This window comes from Salminus brasiliensis, chromosome 9 (genome assembly GCF_030463535.1).
Source record: "Salminus brasiliensis chromosome 9, fSalBra1.hap2, whole genome shotgun sequence".
Taxonomy (NCBI): domain Eukaryota; kingdom Metazoa; phylum Chordata; class Actinopteri; order Characiformes; family Bryconidae; genus Salminus; species Salminus brasiliensis.
Window position 1 is genome coordinate 6,104,436 of NC_132886.1, and position 20,000 is coordinate 6,124,435.

A 20,000-nucleotide genomic window follows, 5' to 3' on the forward strand; every position below is an offset into this window, starting at 1 on the left:
AGCAGATCTCCAAATGTACGCTAATGATGTGATCACATGTGATCCAGGGTGCTCAGCCATGTTCAGCTCACAAACCCCTGACGCTGGCCTACAAAGCCAAGCATGGACCAGCCAGCCCCTTCGTACTTGATGGCAACGGTCAAAAGCTGATCTGCACCAAGAGCCCTTCCGGCTTCAAGCACGACTCAGCCCGACTCGCCATTCCTTAAGATCCACGCAAGACGAGCGTCCAGACATCCAAGCATTGCAGACTGAAGACCTATCTCTTCTAAGAGTACTTAGGCGGAGTGTAGTGTATGATGTGGTATCCATTAATGTGGTATCATTACAAATCAAGATACTGATACACTCTAAAAGCATCACATAATCACATACGTAATTAATCAATAATAGTTAATAAATGTGTTTATTGACAGTTTAATGTAGTATCACATATTAAAAATGATATTATGTTATAAAGATATGACCTAATGTTCTTATCTTCTAGGTGCACAGCTGGAATACGACCTGGAGAGGGCGCCAGTCTTCACAACTCAGGAACAGGTTAACACACATGGTACACATTCACTGATCGGTCATAATATTAGAACCACCTCCCTAGTATTGTGTAGGTTCACCTCAGGCCATCGGAACAGCTATGACGCGTCATGGACTTGGACTCCACAAGACCTCTGAAGATGTCCTGTGGTATTTGGCACCAAGACGTTAGTCCTGGAAGCTGTGAGGTGGGGCACTCAGTGAGTCCTGGGCAACCCTGTTGCCAGTTCACTGGTTGACCTGCCTGATGTTTTGGAGATGTTCCAACCCAGTCGTCTAGCCAGCTCAGCTGCATCCTGTTGAGTTCTGTATTATATGTCTTTAAACATGGCCTGCAGTGAAAGTAATAAACCTAAAATCTCAGCTTGGGCCTACTCACCTGTTCAGATATCAAATGAACCTACAGGCTCTTTAAGTGAAGCCTTGAAAGATGGAGTCCATACAGAGGCATGTTTGTAATAGAGATGTGTGAGTGAAGAACCTTTGAATTGGTAGAGAACCTTTGTATTAGGTTCTTCAGCCCTTGGGAAGGTCTCTATTAAATATATGTGTATATATGGTAAACCTGAACCAGAGAAGAGCGCATGGATTGGATGATCACCACCCCACCTCATCATCCCCAACTCCCCAACCCACCTCAAAAGTACTGGATGGAGCTCCACCACCACCATTCCAGAGAACACAGCTCTTCCACTGCTCCACAGCTCAATGCTGCTGGGGGGCTTTAAACCCCCCTTTAGCCCACACCCGGCATTAGGCAGCATGGTGCCAATAGCTTCATGTGTTTATCTGCTCCAGAGAGTCCTATTCTATTGGCAGTACTTCTCTACAGGGACTAGACAAGCTGTGTGTGAGCATTTGCACATCAGAGGCATGAAGCTCATGTCAGGCTGTTTATATTTAGATGTCGTCACTACATGTTGGAACATTGCTATAAGGATTTGATTGCATTCAGCCATAAAAGCATTAGTGAGGTCAGGTTCTGATGTTGGGTGATTAGTTCTGGCATGCCAGCGTCTCCAAAGGTATTGGATGGAGCTCCACCATCCATCATTCCAGAGAACACAGTTCTTCCACTGCTCCACAGCTCAATGCTGGGGGGCTTTATAACCCTCTAGGCCATGCTTAGCCTTGGAATGGTGACTTGGTGCCTTGGTTAGGCTAATGTGCAGCTGCTCCGGATCATCTCATTGTATCAGCAATGCTTTCCTATATATATATATAAGCAGTAGGCACTGGATGTCAGTTTGACATCAGAAGGATGTTGGACTCTAATAGGCAATGATAGATTTTTTGGTCAGATTGGAAATTAAAATCTGGTTGATGGGTCAAAACCCAACATTGGCTTACCATCAACCTCCACTGTTATATATATATATGGTGAATTCCAGTTGGAATCAAAGCTAGATATCTGTCAAACCTCCAGATCATCTCATTCTACCTGCAATGCTTTCCTGTTCAGGTTATATATATAAGCCGCAGGCACTGGATGTCTGGATGGATGTCAGAAAATTATGGATTCTAATAGATAAATGAAGAAAATTGATGTCAAACCCAACATTGGCTTGACATCAACCTCCACTGTGAGATAAATGGTGAATTCCAGTTGGAATCAAAGTCAGATATCTGTCAAAAACCAACGTTGGCTTGAAATCAACCTCCAGCATTAGACAGATGGCGAATTTTGATTGGCTGACATTGAACTCCAAGGTTAGATGTTGAATTGTGATTGGAAATGAAAATCAGGTTGATGTCAAATTCCAACATTGGCATCCAGCATTAGATTGATGAATTTTGTCAAAATTCAAAATCCTAAAGTTAGCAGTATTAGATCCTTGAGTCAAAATCATACTATACATACTAACGTTAGCTAGCTCCCCGTGCTAATGACTGTTTTATACGCTGCACCATAGCCTGACTGTAGCCATGACCTGAGCAACAAAACGAATGCATGTCCATTACCAACTGAAGACACGGTTAGCTAGTTAGCTAGTTAGCTAGCTGCTAGCTAAAAACGTCAGTCATGTCCAGTCATTTTACCACAGTATATAATGTGAGGGTGTTTTAGTTACAGCATTAAAGCGGTTAGAGCGCCGGGATATCGATAACAGGGTTGTGGGTTCGATTCCCGGGCTGGGCAAGCTGCCACTGTTGGGTCCTTGAGCAAGGCCCTTTACCCTCTCTGCTCCCCGGGCGCTGGAGTTGGCTGCCCACCACTCTGGATGTGTGTGTACTCACTGCACCTAACACGTGTGTGTGTGTGTGTGTGTGTGTTCACTATCAGATGGGTTAAATGCGGAGGACACATTTCACTGTACAGTGACAAATACATGCACCTCTACCTTTAAATAATCAATATTCACTAAAAACTCATATGTAGCATCAATAATCTCTCAGAAACTGAACTTTTCTACATTCAGAAGTGTTGCAGTTTCCATTAGGACTGTTGGAACTGCCGTTGGAGTGAGCTTCCGGGTCAACTTTAGACAAGGCAGCCATCTTCACCATTAGTTTTGGACACATATGGAATTTGGCCTCCACCTTTAACCCATCCGTGCAGTAAACAGCCAATACTGCACCACCCGGGGAGCAGAGGGGGTGAAGGGCCTTGCTCAAGGGCCCAACAGTGGCAGCTTGCTGAGCCCGGGTATCGAACCCACCACCCTGTCATCAACAGCCCGGTGCTCTAACCGTTGGCCAACGTTAGGAACTTTACCGTTGATCCAACATTGCACTGATATCAAAATTGTAATAGTGATGTTGCTATCTGGCTTAGCAACGTGGGGGTCTATCAGCCTCCAACCTTAGATAGATGCTGAAATTCATATGAAAAATGGATGAAAATCCAACGTTGGCTTTACATCCAGCTCCAATGTCAGACAGACGTCAAATTTCGGCTGAAAATGAAATGGTAAGTTTAAATTAAATGGTTTATCTGATGGTTTCCATCAAACTACCTGTTGAATTTTGTGTGGAAATAAAAATGAAACCTTGAAACCCATCGTTTGCTTTGTTTGAGCAGCTGTGTGAACACTGGGGTTCTAAGGGGTGCCTAAAAAGCCAGATCTGGGGTCAGATCTGCCAAATAAGGGCAAAAAACTACATATCCCATCAATGCCATGCACCACGCCCATGCGCAGTAGCGCTTTGGTCACTTCGCAGGCTGCAGAGAGCTTAATCAGACTCGGAGTAATCAAACTGCCCACTAGTTGCAGCCCAGCGGGACGCGTGTGGCGAGGCTGGACGCGCGCTTTGGCCATGGGGAACGGGATTAATAAGGTAACCCAGCGCTCTCACACACTCGGACAGCGTCCAGCAGCGAGCCGCGGGCGGTGTGTGAAGGCAGCGCAGCAGTGGGAGCAGGGGGGGAAAGTTAGGGGTGGTTGGGGGGGTCGCTGGGAGGGGGCTGGTCAGAGGCACTGGCTGCTTTACGAGGCGGTTTCTGCGCGTTAACGCGGACAGTTATTCGCTTTGTTCGTCTGTGTAGTTTCTGTTACTTCAGCAGACACCCACGGTGGTGCTCCTGTGTGGGCAGACGGGTCTCACTCACTCACACACACACACACACACACACACACACACACACACACACACAGAGCGAGGTAGAGAGCATGATGTACTCTAACGTACTGTAGTCATGTTAATGCCATCTAATGAACTGTGATTAAGGAGTGTGTTCACACAGCTAAAGCAGTGTGAGAGAATGTGTGTGTGTATGTGTGTGTGTGTGTGTGTGTGTGTGAGAGAGAGAGAGAGAGAGAGAGAGAGATAAAAATGTAAGGTAAAGGAATAAAAATAGAGAGCGAGAATAATAAGAGAGAGAATAGAAATGAGAGAGAGAGAGAGGGTGAGTGAATAGAAATGAGAGAGAGAGAGGGTGAGTGAATAGAAATGAGAGAGAGAGGGTGAGTGAATAGAAATGAGAGAGAGAGGGTGAGTGAATAGAAATGAGAGAGAGAGAGGGTGAGAGAATAGAAATGAGAGAGAGAGAGGGTGAGAGAATAGAAATGAGAGAGAGAGAGAGAGGGTGAGAGAATAGAAATGAGAGAGAGAGAGGGTGAGAGAATAGAAATGAGAGAGAGAGAGAGAGAGGGTGAGAGAATAGAAATGAGAGAGAGAGAGGGTGAGAGAATAGAAATGAGAGAGAGAGAGGGTGAGTGAATAGAAATGGAGAGAGAGAGGGTGAGAGAATAGAAATGAGAGAGAGAGAAAGAGAGAGGGTCAGCGAATAGAAATGGGGGGAGAGAGAGAGAGAGGGAGGGTGAGAACAGAAATTAAGGGAGAGAGAGGGTGAGAATAGAAATGAAGGGAGAGAGATACAGAGAGAGAGAATAGAAATGGGGAGAGAAAGAGAGGGTGAGAATAGAAATGAAGGGAGAGAGAGAAGGTGAAAGAATAGAAATGAAGGGAGAGAGGGTGAAAGAATAGAAATGAAGGGAGAGAGGGTGAGAGAATAGAAATGAGAGAGAGAGAGAGAGAGAGAGAGAGAGGGTGAGAGAATAGAAATGAAGGGAGAGAGAGGGTGAGTAAATAGAAATGAAGGGAGAGAGAGAGAGGGTGAGTAAATAGAAATGAAGGGAGAGAGAGGGTGAGTAAATAGAAATGGGGAGAGAGAGAGAGGGTGAGAATAGAAATGAAGGGAGAGAGAGGGTGAGTAAATAGAAATGAAGGGAGAGAGAGAGAGGGTGAGTAAATAGAAATGAAGGGAGAGAGAGGGTGAGTAAATAGAAATGGGGAGAGAAAGAGAGGGTGAGAATAGAAATGAAGGGAGAGAGAGAGGGTGAAAGAATAGAAATGAAGGGAGAGAGGGTAAGAGAATAGAAATGAGAGAGAGAGAGAGAGAGAGAGAAAGAGAGAGGGTGAGAGAATAGAAATGAAGGGAGAGAGGGTGAGTAAATAGAAATGGGGGAGAGAGAGAGAGGGTGAGAATAGAAATGAAGGGAGAGAGAGGGTGAGTAAATAGAAATGGGGGGAGAGAGAGATACAGAGAGAGAATAGAAATGGGGAGAGAGAGGGTGAGAAATGGAAAGAGAGTCCACACGTCACATTTACTCACTACAGCTAGACAATTTACTGACCTGAATGACTGTAGATTCCCAGAGAGAGAGAGAGAGAGATACAGAGATACACAGAGAGAGAGAGAGACAGAGAGAGAGCCACTGTAGTTCACAAATCTAAAAATACCATCATGACACACACACACACACACACACACACACACACACACACACACACACACACACACTTCCGGGCCATGTCCTCCTCATTCCCGCTCAACAGAACTGCTCTGCTTCTCCTAAAGTGTGTACTGGAGAGGCTAAGGCGGCCTGCTCTGCTGTAGCAGTGGGTCTGTGGCTGGACACACAGTTAACTCTCAGTTCTGCTGGTCTTCCTCTGTGTTACACAGGTGCTGCCTGACCTGTACTTGGGGAATTTCAAAGGTAAGTAAAAACGAACCCAGCCGTCATTCTGACGAGTTCGACACTGTCCAGAGTGATCAGCCGGTCAGTGAGGAGCTGTTCTTCTCGCTTCTTCTCTGTTTTCTGTGCAGATGCCAGAGACCGAGAGCAGCTGGCGAGAAACAACATCACGCACATCCTGTCCATCCATGACACGGCCGCTCCGATCTTACAGGTAACACTTAACCACTCTCTGTGTTCACGCCTCCCAAAAAATGTGTCTCACGCTCATTTAATGCTGAGGTTTAACCCCAGAATTTCTGCTTTCTGCTCAAATATAGTCAGCGTCTAAAAATCCAGGTTTTGGGTTCTTCATGTTTCTATGCATAATTAAACGTTTGAGATGTAAACAAGAGTGCAGTGCTCTGTTCTAGATAATCCTCTAGTCAGACTTTTTTACCGATGTTGTACCCCTGTTTGTGGGGCTCACATGGGTGGAACATGAGCTAGATAGGTTCCAGGTAGGCATGGGCTCTGAATAGGTATGTACATGCGTAGTTACTGAGATCCAGTTGGGCTTCCTAAATGGGCTCCATCGTTACAGCCCACCTTAATCTCACATGGGTCCCATCTAGGCCCCATGTGCAGTGTGCAACTCAAATGGGACCCATGTTTAACCACTATTGGTCCCATCATTGACCCTGGTGGGACCCTGTTGGGCATCCATAAGTGGGGCCACCATGGAACCCATGTAAAATCCAGTAAAAAGGAGAAACAAGAGCTTCTCATTCTGAAGAAAGAAAGTAGTGAGATCTTGTCGGTGAGCTAGTCTGAAGAACAGAGCTCGGTTCCTCCAGGTTTCTCCTGGACGCCCCCCTCCCAGTCCAGCCAGCACAGCATGGAGGATGTGTTCAACTCCATCAGCAGCAGCAGCAGCTGATTTACCATCATTAAGCCCTGATTTACCACCAAACCAGGTGTTGATCTGAGGAGAACTCTAAATAACACTAGACTCCATGAGGAGAACTTTGGAGATGTTTTAATTAACACAGTAATGGAGAACCAACACTTTTATTAGTGTTTATTCTAATATCAGTGTTTTACTGAAGATATAAACACTTACTGCTCAGATAAGCAGCTTTTTTCTTATAATTTTCACAGGAGACAAAGACCTTGGCTCAGTTCTGTATATGTTGTTTGTCTGTAAGAGGGCTATGAAGAGTGCAAATTCAGTACGTTTCTCTTGATGGAACCATTTTCACACCAAACCATCTAATCCACTGAAGGTGGTATGCAAGAAGGTCAGTGATCAGTGATCATCAGTGTAGCATACTGTGTCTGAAACCGATGCTTTTTACGCCACGTTCATTGGTGTTGTATACACTTGGAGCTCTTGCCTGGTAGCTCCAGTGCAAAACTAAGGAAGCAAACATCTGGCAGCTCAGATTTGGGGTAACGGTAAAGATGAGTATCACTTTAACATGGCTCCTCCACCCTGGCCAAAGCCGAACAGTCTCCTCTCTTCTAAATACGTTATATGACATAGGATGCCATAGGATGTACCTTTACTGTCATTTATACTTCCACAGTACAATAACGTTCTGTTAAGCAAATCCTAGCTTAGAAAGCATGGGTCAGACGAGCTCCACCCTTGGAACAGAGAGAGTTACAGGCCTTACTCAAGGCTCCAACAGAGCTGTAACCACTGAGCCAATACATAAATACGTTTAGAAGTAATATAAGCTCTGTGGACAAACCTAGCATGTTTAATTGAGGTGTTAGGAACCTCAGGCTTCTGCAGATGGCGCTGCACGAGGATGATGGGGCTATATATACCTGCGGAAGGTGAGTGGCATTACTCAGACATTGAGAAGAGTGCAGTACAGTGCAGTGAGGGTCTTGTTGGATGTGTGTAAAAAATGGGTTAATGAGTTAATGATTGGCATAATGATGGGAAGGAGTGGCTGCATTTGGGCGTGGAGGAAGTTGCTGAATCTGCAGGTGTTTGGAAGCATACGGTCATACGGGTCTACCAGCAGTGGCAATCCCAGTCTACAGGATGTTCTCCTCAGAATTGTGGCCGAAAGACGAAACTGACAGACAGGGACGGTCGGTGTGTTTTAGAGCTTACGATTAAAAATCACTTCGCTTCCAGGCAGGAACTGCTTCTAGAAGTCAGTGCAGGTTCTTCACCACCAACCTCTGAAATAACCCTCCACAGGGAGCTGCAGACCATCAACATATGGAGCAGAGGTGAATACAGGAGGCCTTCGCTCACTTCTGCTCCAGAATGACGGGAATGAGGAGAATCTCCTGTAGGCTGGGATTTCTGCCACTGCTGGTAGACCCGTATGACCGTAAGCTTCCATACTCCTGCAGATTCAGCTCCTTCCTTCACACTGTGGTCTTTGGCCACACCCAAATGCAGTCATTCCTTTTAGCCAATCATTAACTGCATCTGCTTTGTAACCCATTTTCCACACATCCAACAAGACCCTCACTGCACTGTAATGCATTCTTCTCAATGTCTGAGTAATGCCACTCACGCAGCGCCATCTGCAGGAGCCTGAAGTTACTACCACCTTAACTAGCACATTGTAAAAAATTTCAAATTTCACTGTGATGCCATTTTTAGTCGTTTAGGATTGTGTGTTTAAAAGTCAGTTTTGTGAGCTCATTCTCTATGACATTAATTAAATGAACACAGGTGATTCACCACCTTCAGATGGAAGCATCACAGGCCATTTTTACACTCTTAGTATGCAACCTCATTTTCCGACCGCCTCCTGCCCTGCTGTCCTACTTGCCTGACTGGTTCCAGGGTTGTATTTGGTGTGTGTGCTCTGTCTCTCAGCTGCTCTCTCTCTCTCTCTCTCTCTCTCTCTCTCTCTCTCTCTCTTTCTCTCTCTCTCTCATGACAAGCCAGGCACACAGATAGGCATCTCAGATAACACAGTGAAGCTTTTGTTAGGACACCACTGCAGTCACCGACACACAGCATTAGCTAGTTGATCAGCTGTGAGCAGCACATGGTTTAAATGAGGGCCAGTTCAGTGTTAGCACTTAGCATGATGCTAACTACATGCCTAAATCCTCACACACTCGCCTCATACCGCGTGGCAGTGGTCATCAGTGGTCATCAGTGGTCATCAGTCATTGACAGACCTGCTTATGTGGTTTCTAACACCGTATGACTCGCTGTCATGCCAAAGGGCGGGTTATAGTTTCCCATTGCTTGATGGCTGCATTAGCCTTTTAGCTCCAGTGCTAATCTAAACATGTCTTGGCTGAGCTAACTGTGCTGATTTGATTTTTGGTGAACTGTCACTGTTCTCAGACTCATGACCATAAATGGCTGTGGTGTTTAATCTCCTGTCTCTTGACAAGCAGGCAGTCGTGCCACACTACTGGCCATTCACATGCATTCTGTATCCGGACAGTATCCGGAGCTACTTTGACCGGATTCTGATTACACTTGCTTTTAAACCCCCCCGTGTGACCAGATGAGATCTGGTGTTGTTGTCCCGCACCAACACGTACATCAGTCATGAAAAAATGTGGATTAGATGCGTCTCTGACCACCTCCGAATGTGGTTTGAGTGATCCGATCGTAATCCAATCACAGTGCATCTTGGGGGAGGTGATCTTATCAAATCTGAACTTGATCCGATCACCAAAAGGTGGAAACAGGCTTTCGAGCTGTGTCCAAGACAAAAAAGGGAAAGGGATATTTACTCAGATCTGTGTTTGTCTCTAGTGTATATTCACAGCTCTAGACCGGCCCTACGGTCTAACTGCTGCTAATCTCATCAAGTTTGAGGAGGTCATAATTTCAAATCTCAGCAAGCGCTCAAAGCTCTACTGTCAGAAGCCTTCCAGTCTGGGGACGTCTATATAGGGGGAGTTCTAACCTGCAGGTGGGAATAAAACAGTAAACAGATTGAGGGGGCGGAGCCACAAACTAAACATTTTACACAGTATTTAACCAGTTTGAGTTGCAGCTCATTTACTGATGTTTTTGAGGCTCAAATTAATATGGATTGTTGACCAAATTACCGGATGCAGAAGTAAGAAATGTGAGTTAGGAGAACAGTAGACTGAAGTAAATAGCGTTTACTCAAAAATGCTCTGTAATCATTGACTGTACTATTTTCAGTTGGCCTGATTTGACATTTTTTCAGTGCTGGTGTAGTGTTATGTTAATGTTTTTTATGTGACAGTTAATCAAAAATCTAATCAGCACAGGTAACACAGTCAAGAGTCTTCAGATTTGCATTAGCAGATGGGGCTATAAGGCTAATGTACCCATCAAGCAGTGGAAACCTATACCCCACCCCGCTGGCATAACAGTGAGTCATACAGTGTTAGAAACCACGTAAGCAAGTCTATTAGAGATTGATGAGGCGAGTGTGTGAGGTATTAGGCATGTAGTTAGCATCATGCTAAATGGGAACCTGATTCAACGTGGCATCTGATCACCACACCCCTCACAAGCCCTTTATTATTTTCAGTTGACCTAGTTCTGACCGGCCTGCTCTATGAATGGATTAAAGCTCACCCTCCTTTAAAAAGCCCCAGTGTTTTGCACCAGTAAGGGGCGCTACACTCTAAACACCATGCCTCCCACATGTGTGCTGAACCACACACACACACACACACACACATGCACGTGTCAGTTATGCATTGGTGCACACAGTTCTCCAGCACAGGATAGACTCTGTCCTGCTGGTCAGCTGTAATGCGAGAGGACTACTCTGGACATGCTCACATCCTACTTAGCGAGCTGTACGTGCCAGCAAGGGCTATTTTGGAACGAGAAATGTGTCAGCTTACTTTGGGGGTTTTTTCTGCCTGTCAGTTTAACCTTTTTAACCCCTTAAAGGGTCTGTAGGTGCCTCCATACCTGCAACCTCTCCAACTTTTCATGTTCATAACCACAGAACGTGCAGTTTTATAGCAGTTACTAAACTATAAGCCTGACCAGCAGTTCAAAGGGTAATTCTGTGTTCATGTGCCATGTCCACACTGTCTTGAAACCTGAGCTTAAATATCATTGATTAAAGTGTGTGTGTGTGTGTGTGTGTGTGTTGTATATCAGGAACTGACTGGGTACAGTTATTAAGGTATTACCTCTTTACTACACCCAAAATTGATTGATTCTCCAGACCTTCTGTTAGTTGCTGGTACCCTTGTCTGCCAGCCTTTATCCCTTAGGCAGGTATTTTTATTTATTATTTTTTTACTGTTCCTTTAAGACTGAAATATGTAAATGGCCACTATTCTGACTATTCTAATTTCTTAGATTCGTGACTTTGTATATATATAATATATATTTTATTATATTTCTATAGCAATGTCTCCTATTTTTATATTTCCATAGCAGCACCACCAAATCTTATATTTCTATAGCAACACCGCCAAATCTTATATTTTTATAGCAATGTCTCCAATTTTTATATTTCCATAGCAACACCCCCAAACCTTATATTATCATAGCAACACCGCCAAATCTTATATTTCTATAGCAATGTCTCCAATTTTTATATTTCCATAGCAACACCCCCAAACCTTATATTATCATAGCAACACCGCCAAATCTTATATTTCTCTAGCAATGTCTCCAAATCTTATATTTCTATAACAGTTTCTCCAAACCTTATATTTCCATAGCAACACCTCCAAGTCTTATTTCTCCATAGCAACACCGCCAAATTTTATATTTCTATAGCAGTGTCTCCAATTTTTATATTTCCATAGCAACACATCCAATTCTTATTTTTCCATAGCAACCTCTCCAAATCTTATATTTCTATAGCAATGTCTCCACATCTTGTGTTTCCATAGCAACACCTCCAAATCTTATATTTCTATAGCAACACCTCCAAATCAGAAAGAAATTTTGTACCATAACCATACAAACATAATTGTTGTTTTCCGGCGTGTGTTGATTTTTTAGGGATGAGTCACCTAATTCATGTCTGTATAATGTGATCCTGCCTCCTGGTGGCTGTAATAGAGCACCATATTAAACCCTCACAGTGAGGAGAGCTACTCAGGCTAAAGTACAGTCTCCACCAAGGAGGCTTAGTTTAACACGCTGTACCAGCATAGGCAGCCCAAAACACAACTCTGTGACCATCCATTTACACCCCCCCCCCCCCCCCCCCCCCACACACACACACACACACAATATACACTCAAAAAAGGATATAGGAAAGATCTTTTCAGTTCTGCATTGTAATCAAAAATAAATGACCATTAGCATGCAGATATGAGTCTCTTAATGCCGAGTATCAGCCGATACCGATCTGATCTCTGTGTGTGTATAAATAATCCAGCATTACAGTTTAGATCAGATGAGCTGCTGATTAATGAGTTCAGTAAAGTCTCTTTATTCTCAGGATCAGTTTCTATAATCAGACTTTCTGGACTGACTGATTTAGTTCAGTCGAGACTTTTCTTAAAATGATGTTTTATAGTGTTTAATATCTGATAATCCAGTCTGATCTCCTCCCCGACCAATCAGCTCCCAGCTCCTTTACAACACTGCAGTCATGGTACACACTCTATCGAGTAGGATGCACCAGGACGTGACCCGTGTGGACTTGGCACAGCCAAACATCCCAGAATGCATTGCGCACCTCGCTGCTATTCCAATTGCAAAATGATGAAAAACGTCCTCCTGTCCTCGGGAGTTGGGGATAAAAATAGCTGACAAATGATTTATGAATACATGCCTGAATCGGATCGGGACAGCCCTAATTTTTATGTATTCAGTTGGGAAACTGTATTAAATTACACTGAGTTAATTAGTGCTTACAATAAAAGACTTTGTGATGGTTACAGCTAGGCCCTCTCTCTATTACAGCTAACCTCGTCTGTGGGCAGAGCTGACTGTACAATACTGGTACAGTATTTGAAATGCATTACAGCTGTGGGACAAAATATTGCTCTCTTATATTTCTTATATTACTTATATTTCCATAGCAACACCTGCAAGTCTTATATTTCTATAGCAACATCTCCAAATCTTATATTTCTATAGCAACGTCTCAAATTTTTATATTTCTATAGCAACACCTCCAAGTCTAATCCATAGCAATGTCTCCAAATCTTATATTCCTATAGCAGTGTCTCCAATTTTTATATTTCCATAGCAACACCTCCAAGTCTAATCCATAGCAATGTCTCCAAATCTTATATTTCTATAGCAACGTCTCAAATTTTTATATTTCTATAGCAACACCTCCAAGTCTTATCCATAGCAATGTCTCCAAATCTTATATTTCTATAGCAATGTCTCCAATTTTCATATTTCCATAGCAACACCTCCAAGTCTTATCCATAGCAATGTCTCCAAATCTTATATTTCTATAGCAATGTCTCCAATTTTCATATTTCCATAGCAACACCTCCAAGTCTTATCCATAGCAACATCTCCAAATCTTATATTTCTATAGCAACATCTCAAAATCTTATATTTCCATAGCAACATCTCCAAATCTTCTATTTCTAAAGCAATGTTTCCAATTTTTATTTTTCCACAGCAACACCTTCAAGTCTTATATTTGCTTATATTAGCTAGGCCCTAACTCTATTACAGCTGACCTTGTCTGTGAGCAGAGCTGACAGTGGGCGTTATGATTGTATTTTATCGTATTTTGTGAAAGATTTGTTTGTATTATATTATATTATTTTATATTTGTGTTATTGTGATACACAATATGCTTTTTGCTGAGCGTGTCATGAATATAGTGAGGGCTTAAAGAAACACTGGCCCACTGAAGAGAGTGTAATTAATCCTGTTTGGTTGGATGGAGTGCAGCACAAATCACTGCATTGACTATGGTACAATACTATGGTACAGTATTTGAATTGCATTACAGCTGTAAGACATAATATTGCTCTAAAACCTGCTGTGTATCATAAAAATGTAAATTATATTATCATGATATCATAATATTTGATACCATATTGCCCACCCCTGCCCATGGGGTAAATTGTACCATTTGCTTTCACTTTGCTTTTGGCTGAGTTGTTTCATAATCAGCTGGAAACAGACATTTTACAGTTGTATTAGTAGCAGATGTGCAGTTTAAGTGTGGAAAACTATCACTTATCTTGCTCAGATCATCTCAGATATATTCAGCAAAACAGAAACTGGTGCTTGTCTGTACCCAGCTTTCTCTACAGGTATTAAACAGATGACATCACTGCGATTAGTGCTGTATATTACTGATAGAATGATCTGAAGTGTTTCAGGAATGGGAATGATGTCAGCTTGAGATCTTTTCCCTTCTGCAGCTCTTCTTCATGAGACACCTACACTAGGTGGTACAGTGAGGCCTTTCTCAGGGGAACGCAGTTTTTGTGGTTCTGCTATGATAACAGAGATGCTGCTTACTGGGGAACTGTATGGTATAGCATTGTTTGTGTGTGTGTGTGTGTGTGTCTGACTGATAAGATGAAGTCTCAGGAGGTTGTACAATGGCAGTGCAACAGCAGCATGCAATAATATCCAATCAAATGCAACAGTATTCATAATATAGTAATGTCAATAATGAATCAGTGATGCACTACATGTCCAAATGTTTGTGGACACCCCTTCTAATGCATTGAATGCATTCATCTACTTACACCCAGTTACACCCATAACTGGCACAGATGTACAAATGCACAGTCACCGCTTGTCTAGTCCCTGTGTAGAGTTACTGGCAATACAATAGGACTGGAGCAAATACACTTGAACCTATTGGCACCATGCTGCCTAATGCCAGGTGTGGGCTAGAGGGGTGTAAAGCCTCCCCCAACATTAAGCTGTGGAAGAACTGTTCTCTCTGGAGTGATGGTTGGTGCTCCATCCAGTTGGGGAGTTGAGGATGAGATGGGGTGGTGATTATTTTAAATTCCTGACCTCACTAATGCTCTTGTTGCTGAATGCAATCAAATCCTCACAGCAGTGCTCCTCCAATTTGAAGGAAACAATGAATGAGCAAGTGTCTCAATACTTTTGTCCATATCGTGCATTTATAAAGAGATGTCAGTTTATTAAACTGAACAAAATCTAATTTCCATAGTTTCCACTTAATGTTAATTTATGGGTAACAGAGGGCTGGGATATCTGGATTATAGCCTCATTACTGTATTCATTGTCTAACTGTATCCTATAACTCAGGTTATTGTTTACCATTAAAAAAAATCCATCCAGTTCCGCTCACTGGTTTGCATTGGTTATTATAAAAAATAAACATGTAGTTAATAGCATAATGTGTGTTTTGAGTGTTCATCTTTATAGTTATTCAAACCTTACTCATAAAGTCATATTTATGGATTCAGATAAATAAATAAATGAACATATTCACACGTTAAGCTTCACCGGTACTGATGACTGTAGTTGGGCCGGGCTTCCGGAGTAGGGAACACAGGAGAAAAAATCTTACAGTGGAAAATTCATCAAGAGGCAGCATAATGGGTTTAATGTGTAATGGCCACAACAGACCTAAATATAGCGCAAGGCTGAAGCAATGACGAAGTTGCTGCAGTGACGAGTTACTGTCTCTGAATCACTCACAAACTCCTAATTAGACCTAAATAAATAAACCCAGCCATTAGTTAAGCATGAGTTAAGTTCTCAAGGTTCTCAAAATCTTCAAAAACCTTCATATTCAGTCCCCTTAAACACTGTGATCATGTGGATGGAAGACCAAGACAAAGAGAAACGGCTACTGGGATTAATACCAGAATATAAGTGGACTAGGCCTGAGTACAGTGATTTTTATTGTAGATGTGCAGCACTGCAGCGTAAGGCTAATTGTGCTGTAATGAAGCCTCCCTTTGGTCAGTGGTTGACAGTATCAATAATACACTCAGAAAATCATAGTGTTTATAACCTCTACATTTGAATCTAGCAACTGCATCACTTGTTTCAGAGCACCAAACTAGGCTGTTATGCAACCAACCATTGCTTTTTCTGCAGGACGTTTGATAGAAACGGCATGTGTGCCCTCATAGTGGCGTATCTGCAATTTACTAGCATTTTTTGCCTTTGATGTGCTTGCACCGTTTTAGTCAGTCCCTCTCAATTACACTGTGAAATCAGTTTTTACTGGGGAGTGTGTCAGTGTAGAGGGAGCAGACTGTGTGTGAGGGGAGCTCAGTGAGTGGGCGAGTGAGTGGAACGCTCATTAGCATTAGGTGTTCATTGCTGCACTGTGCTGTGTGAACTAACTGCCCCATCTAGTATAGAAACATTAGCATGAAGCATCAGATAGGGTCTAAAGGAAGCATGGCTTTAAACTCCTGTATGCCTGTATATGGGTCTACAACACAGTTTTAATAACTCTCAGCTACAGAGCTTGCATCAGTTAGTTTACTCAGGTCACTGAGTAGTTGTAGCAGTTAAGAAATCATTGTAGTTTTGTTATAGCTGCATCAATTTTGGAAGATTTGAATTAATTATAATAGTCTATATTAATATGACATAAAATATGTACTGATTTTGGGTCAAATTATTATTTCCAGGCTATTTGTAAATTAAAGAAATCTTAAAATGCTTTATATTTAATGTATGTTGTTTATGTAGTTCCTCTAGGCACATTTCCAAACAAGTATTTATTATACTTCATGAATAAAGGTAACTTATTAAAAAACAAAACAAAGAAAATCAGATCATGGTACACATTTGAGACAGCAATAACAATACTACTACTACTACTACTAATAAAATGTATTTACACTTTATTTATTGAGACTGTGTATTGGCAAGAACCTCGCAATACAATAAGCCTCATGGTACAGGGGTTACAATTCAATATATTGTGATATATTGCGATACTATAAGTAATATATTGCATTTTCTTTAAGTAATATTTTAGAAAACAGTCATAGAGACATAGTAGTGTCCCCTAAAACCATTAGTCTTGGAGATGGTATATAGTCTTAGTATGTTTTAATTGGGGATTTTATAGATTTTAGATAGATGTTCATTAATACTCATCCAGAAAGGTGTTACATAGGGGCAAGACATAATATATGGAATAATATATGTATAAGTGATCCTTATTTCTTACATACAGCACAGATTATGGCCATAAGCATTTGGATACTGGAGTAGAAAATTCCATATGATTCTATACTAAATTCCAGGACTTTTTAGACAATTCTTATTAATTTATTTCCATTCCTGTTTGTTCTGTTTTAAAAATAGGACTGTATTTTTCAAAATCAAACAAAACAATGATTTTATTCTCTGCGTTAGCCAAGAAATTTTACTTTTAATTTTACTGGAAAATGTATTACTGGAACAAGTAACAAGTCCTTTTCTTTTAACCTGAAATGTAAATTATACCTTGAAATGTGGAGTTGACTGACTTGTAGCTTGGTAACATTTCTAATACTGTTGTATTGATTGTTTTATTAATTGTTATAATTTCATTTTTAAGATACTAATGTGTGCTTATTCTTGTAGGTGCGATTTCGCAATGTCCCTGTCTGTCTGTTGAGGTGGATTCTTTGCTATTCTCCTGTACATAGCAATTACATAGCAAGAATTGCTGTGAGGTCAGATTATTTACAGATTATTTAGGGGTGTGCTGAGACACAAGGGTCACGGTTCGGTTTACAGTATGAATTTGGTAAAATGCTACATGCATTCCTCTCCCTCCACCCCCAAAAATGCATTAGGCTAACCTACACTTCTTGTATTTATTTTGAACAGGCAGTTGTGCTGTGTAGCGCCCCCTGGGGTCATTGGTGCAGCATATAGTGTATATAAATGTTAAAAAGCCTATTTTGTCCACACACACAAATTACAACTGTCCAACAACACTGACACCCCGTCTTCATCTGATCCACCATGATTTAATTAAATTTAGTTAAATCAGATGAAAAAGGGCCAGAATAATGGAAATATTGTCAGTATAGTCATTTCACTGCAAACAGAACAGATGAAGAATACAGGCAGTACACTAAACCTACGTGAGCCGTTCTCTCTACAAGAGGAAGAGGGGGAGGAAGGGTGTGGGTGAGAGCCAGCAAGACTACAGTTGCTATAACAGTGCTCCTAAATCCACTACAATTCCCACAATGCAATGCACGGTTTCTAGGTGGAACTCGAGCTGGAGATATTTGGCTTTACAGTCTTTGTCCACCTCGTGAACACTTGCTCTATAGCTTGTGCCATGTACCGTGTATTCTCTGTATTACTGCATGTACTGACCCTTAATGTCACTCTATTCTCTCTCTCTCTCTCTCTCTCTCTCTCTCTCTCTCTCTCTCTTTTTAGGAGATGACCTATCTCTGTATCCCAGCCGCTGATCTTCCCACGCAAAACCTGTGAGTAGCTCACGCTCCACATCTGACTACGATGTTTTCTCGCCAGCTATTAAAAAGAGCCAAAAACGTTTGCCATCATCCTCTCCTCCGCCAGCGAGTTGCTCTGGTTACTCTGGTTACTCTGGCAGCCTGAAGAAAGCAGAATGTGGTGCCTGAAAACCCAAACATATCACAAGAAATAATAAACCAGCTGAAATATTGGAGGTTTTAATGAAGACGAGGAGCTGCTGTGATGTTTTTATGAGAAATGTGTGCATGCATATTTAGTCGGGGGCAAAAGTATTTGGACAGGGACGCTGTTTTTGTAGTTTTTCCTCTTTTTGTCAACCTCAATTTATAATTGAGCAGTTCAGATGCTTTCGTTGCAGGGATTAACCGTTTAGACATCACAGGCATTTTCACATGTTCAAAAGTAATTGGACAAACTAGCACGATTACAAATATAAAATCGTATGACTTGAGTGCAGATCCTAAGACCTGGAAGTCTTAGGATCTATGGGAACCTATGGACCAAATCACCAAATGCAAAATATTCTCCTCTGAGATACTTACCAGGCCTTTTCTGCAGCCGCTCTTCAGTTTCTGCTAGTTTGTAGGTCTTGTGTGCTCAGTTAGGTTGAGGTCAGGTGACCTCATTTTTTTGGGGATTATCAGTCTATACCATAAAGCGCCGTCCAACCTGCCTTAAAGTATTCGACTGAATCTGAGCAAAAAAAAAAACAGTAGAGCTCTACACACTTTAGAAGCCATCCTGCTACTTCCATCAGCAGTCACATCATCAGTGAACACCAGTGACCCAGTTCTGTTGGCAGCCATACAGTAGGCAACATGTCCATGCCATAACACTGCCTCCACCATGTTTGACAGATGATGTGGTATGATAAATGGACTGCATATTGAGGGGTGAACAGCTACCCAATGCAAATGTAACACTGGGAATCATCTGCAGACTGTTTATCTCCTTTATTTATCATGGAATAATGAGGGGACAGGAGACACCTGGCCGTTATACTGCTTATCAGTCCATACAGCTAATTGTCCAATTACAATTGAGCCTGTGAAAATTGAGCCTTGCTCAGTTGCAGACCTCTTGTCCACCCGCCTACAACTTCTTCTATGACTGAGAAAAGGCCCACTGTTGACCAGATATCAACATGGCTGGTCGTTCTCATTCTTATAGCAGTTGCACCGATGTGGTCGTGTTCAGGGTACAGTGTGTGTTGCTGGTACGAGTCATGGCTGGGTTGAGAGTGGCCCACTGATGACGAAGGTCATTTTTTCTCATAGTATCTGAGGATCTGGTCAGTAGTGGGCCATATTTACTGATGGACTGACAGAGGGGGGCTACAGTTTCTGCTATTTTGTCCCCCCCCCCCGTTAGTATCTGCAACCCAAAAAGCTTAAAAGGGTGTGTGTATGCAGCGAGTACACAATAAAGTCAACCAGCTAAACAGAAAACTGCAGAGGATGCCACACACACACATACACATACACACACTCACACACCACTTCCTCTTGTGGTGCTGTGTGTTCAGGAAGGAAGTTATGAGCTGCATGTGTTGCTGCTCTGCCTGGTCCCCTCTGCATCTCTATTTATAACCCCGCCTCACCTCCTCTTATGCACAAACACACACACACACACACACACACACACACCACCCTGAACAGTCTCTAACCCCCTCCCAGCCGTGCGAAACCCCTCGCCTCTCTGAATCTGAAACTCACTCTCTC

At 42.4% G+C, this 20,000-nt stretch overlaps 1 protein-coding gene across 1 annotated transcript in view; it reads left to right on the plus strand.

The window, feature by feature from the left end:
* The first annotated feature begins 3,704 nt into the window (after positions 1-3,704).
* dusp22b (dual specificity phosphatase 22b) overlaps positions 3,705-20,000 on the plus strand; it is a 28,323-nt gene continuing 12,027 nt past the window's right edge. The window contains exons 1-4 of the mRNA XM_072687251.1: positions 3,705-3,816; positions 5,945-5,978; positions 6,089-6,171; positions 18,220-18,269. Of these exons, the coding sequence (XP_072543352.1) occupies positions 3,796-3,816; positions 5,945-5,978; positions 6,089-6,171; positions 18,220-18,269 (188 nt within the window). The 5' untranslated portion in view covers positions 3,705-3,795. The remainder of the gene's footprint in view (positions 3,817-5,944; positions 5,979-6,088; positions 6,172-18,219; positions 18,270-20,000) is intronic.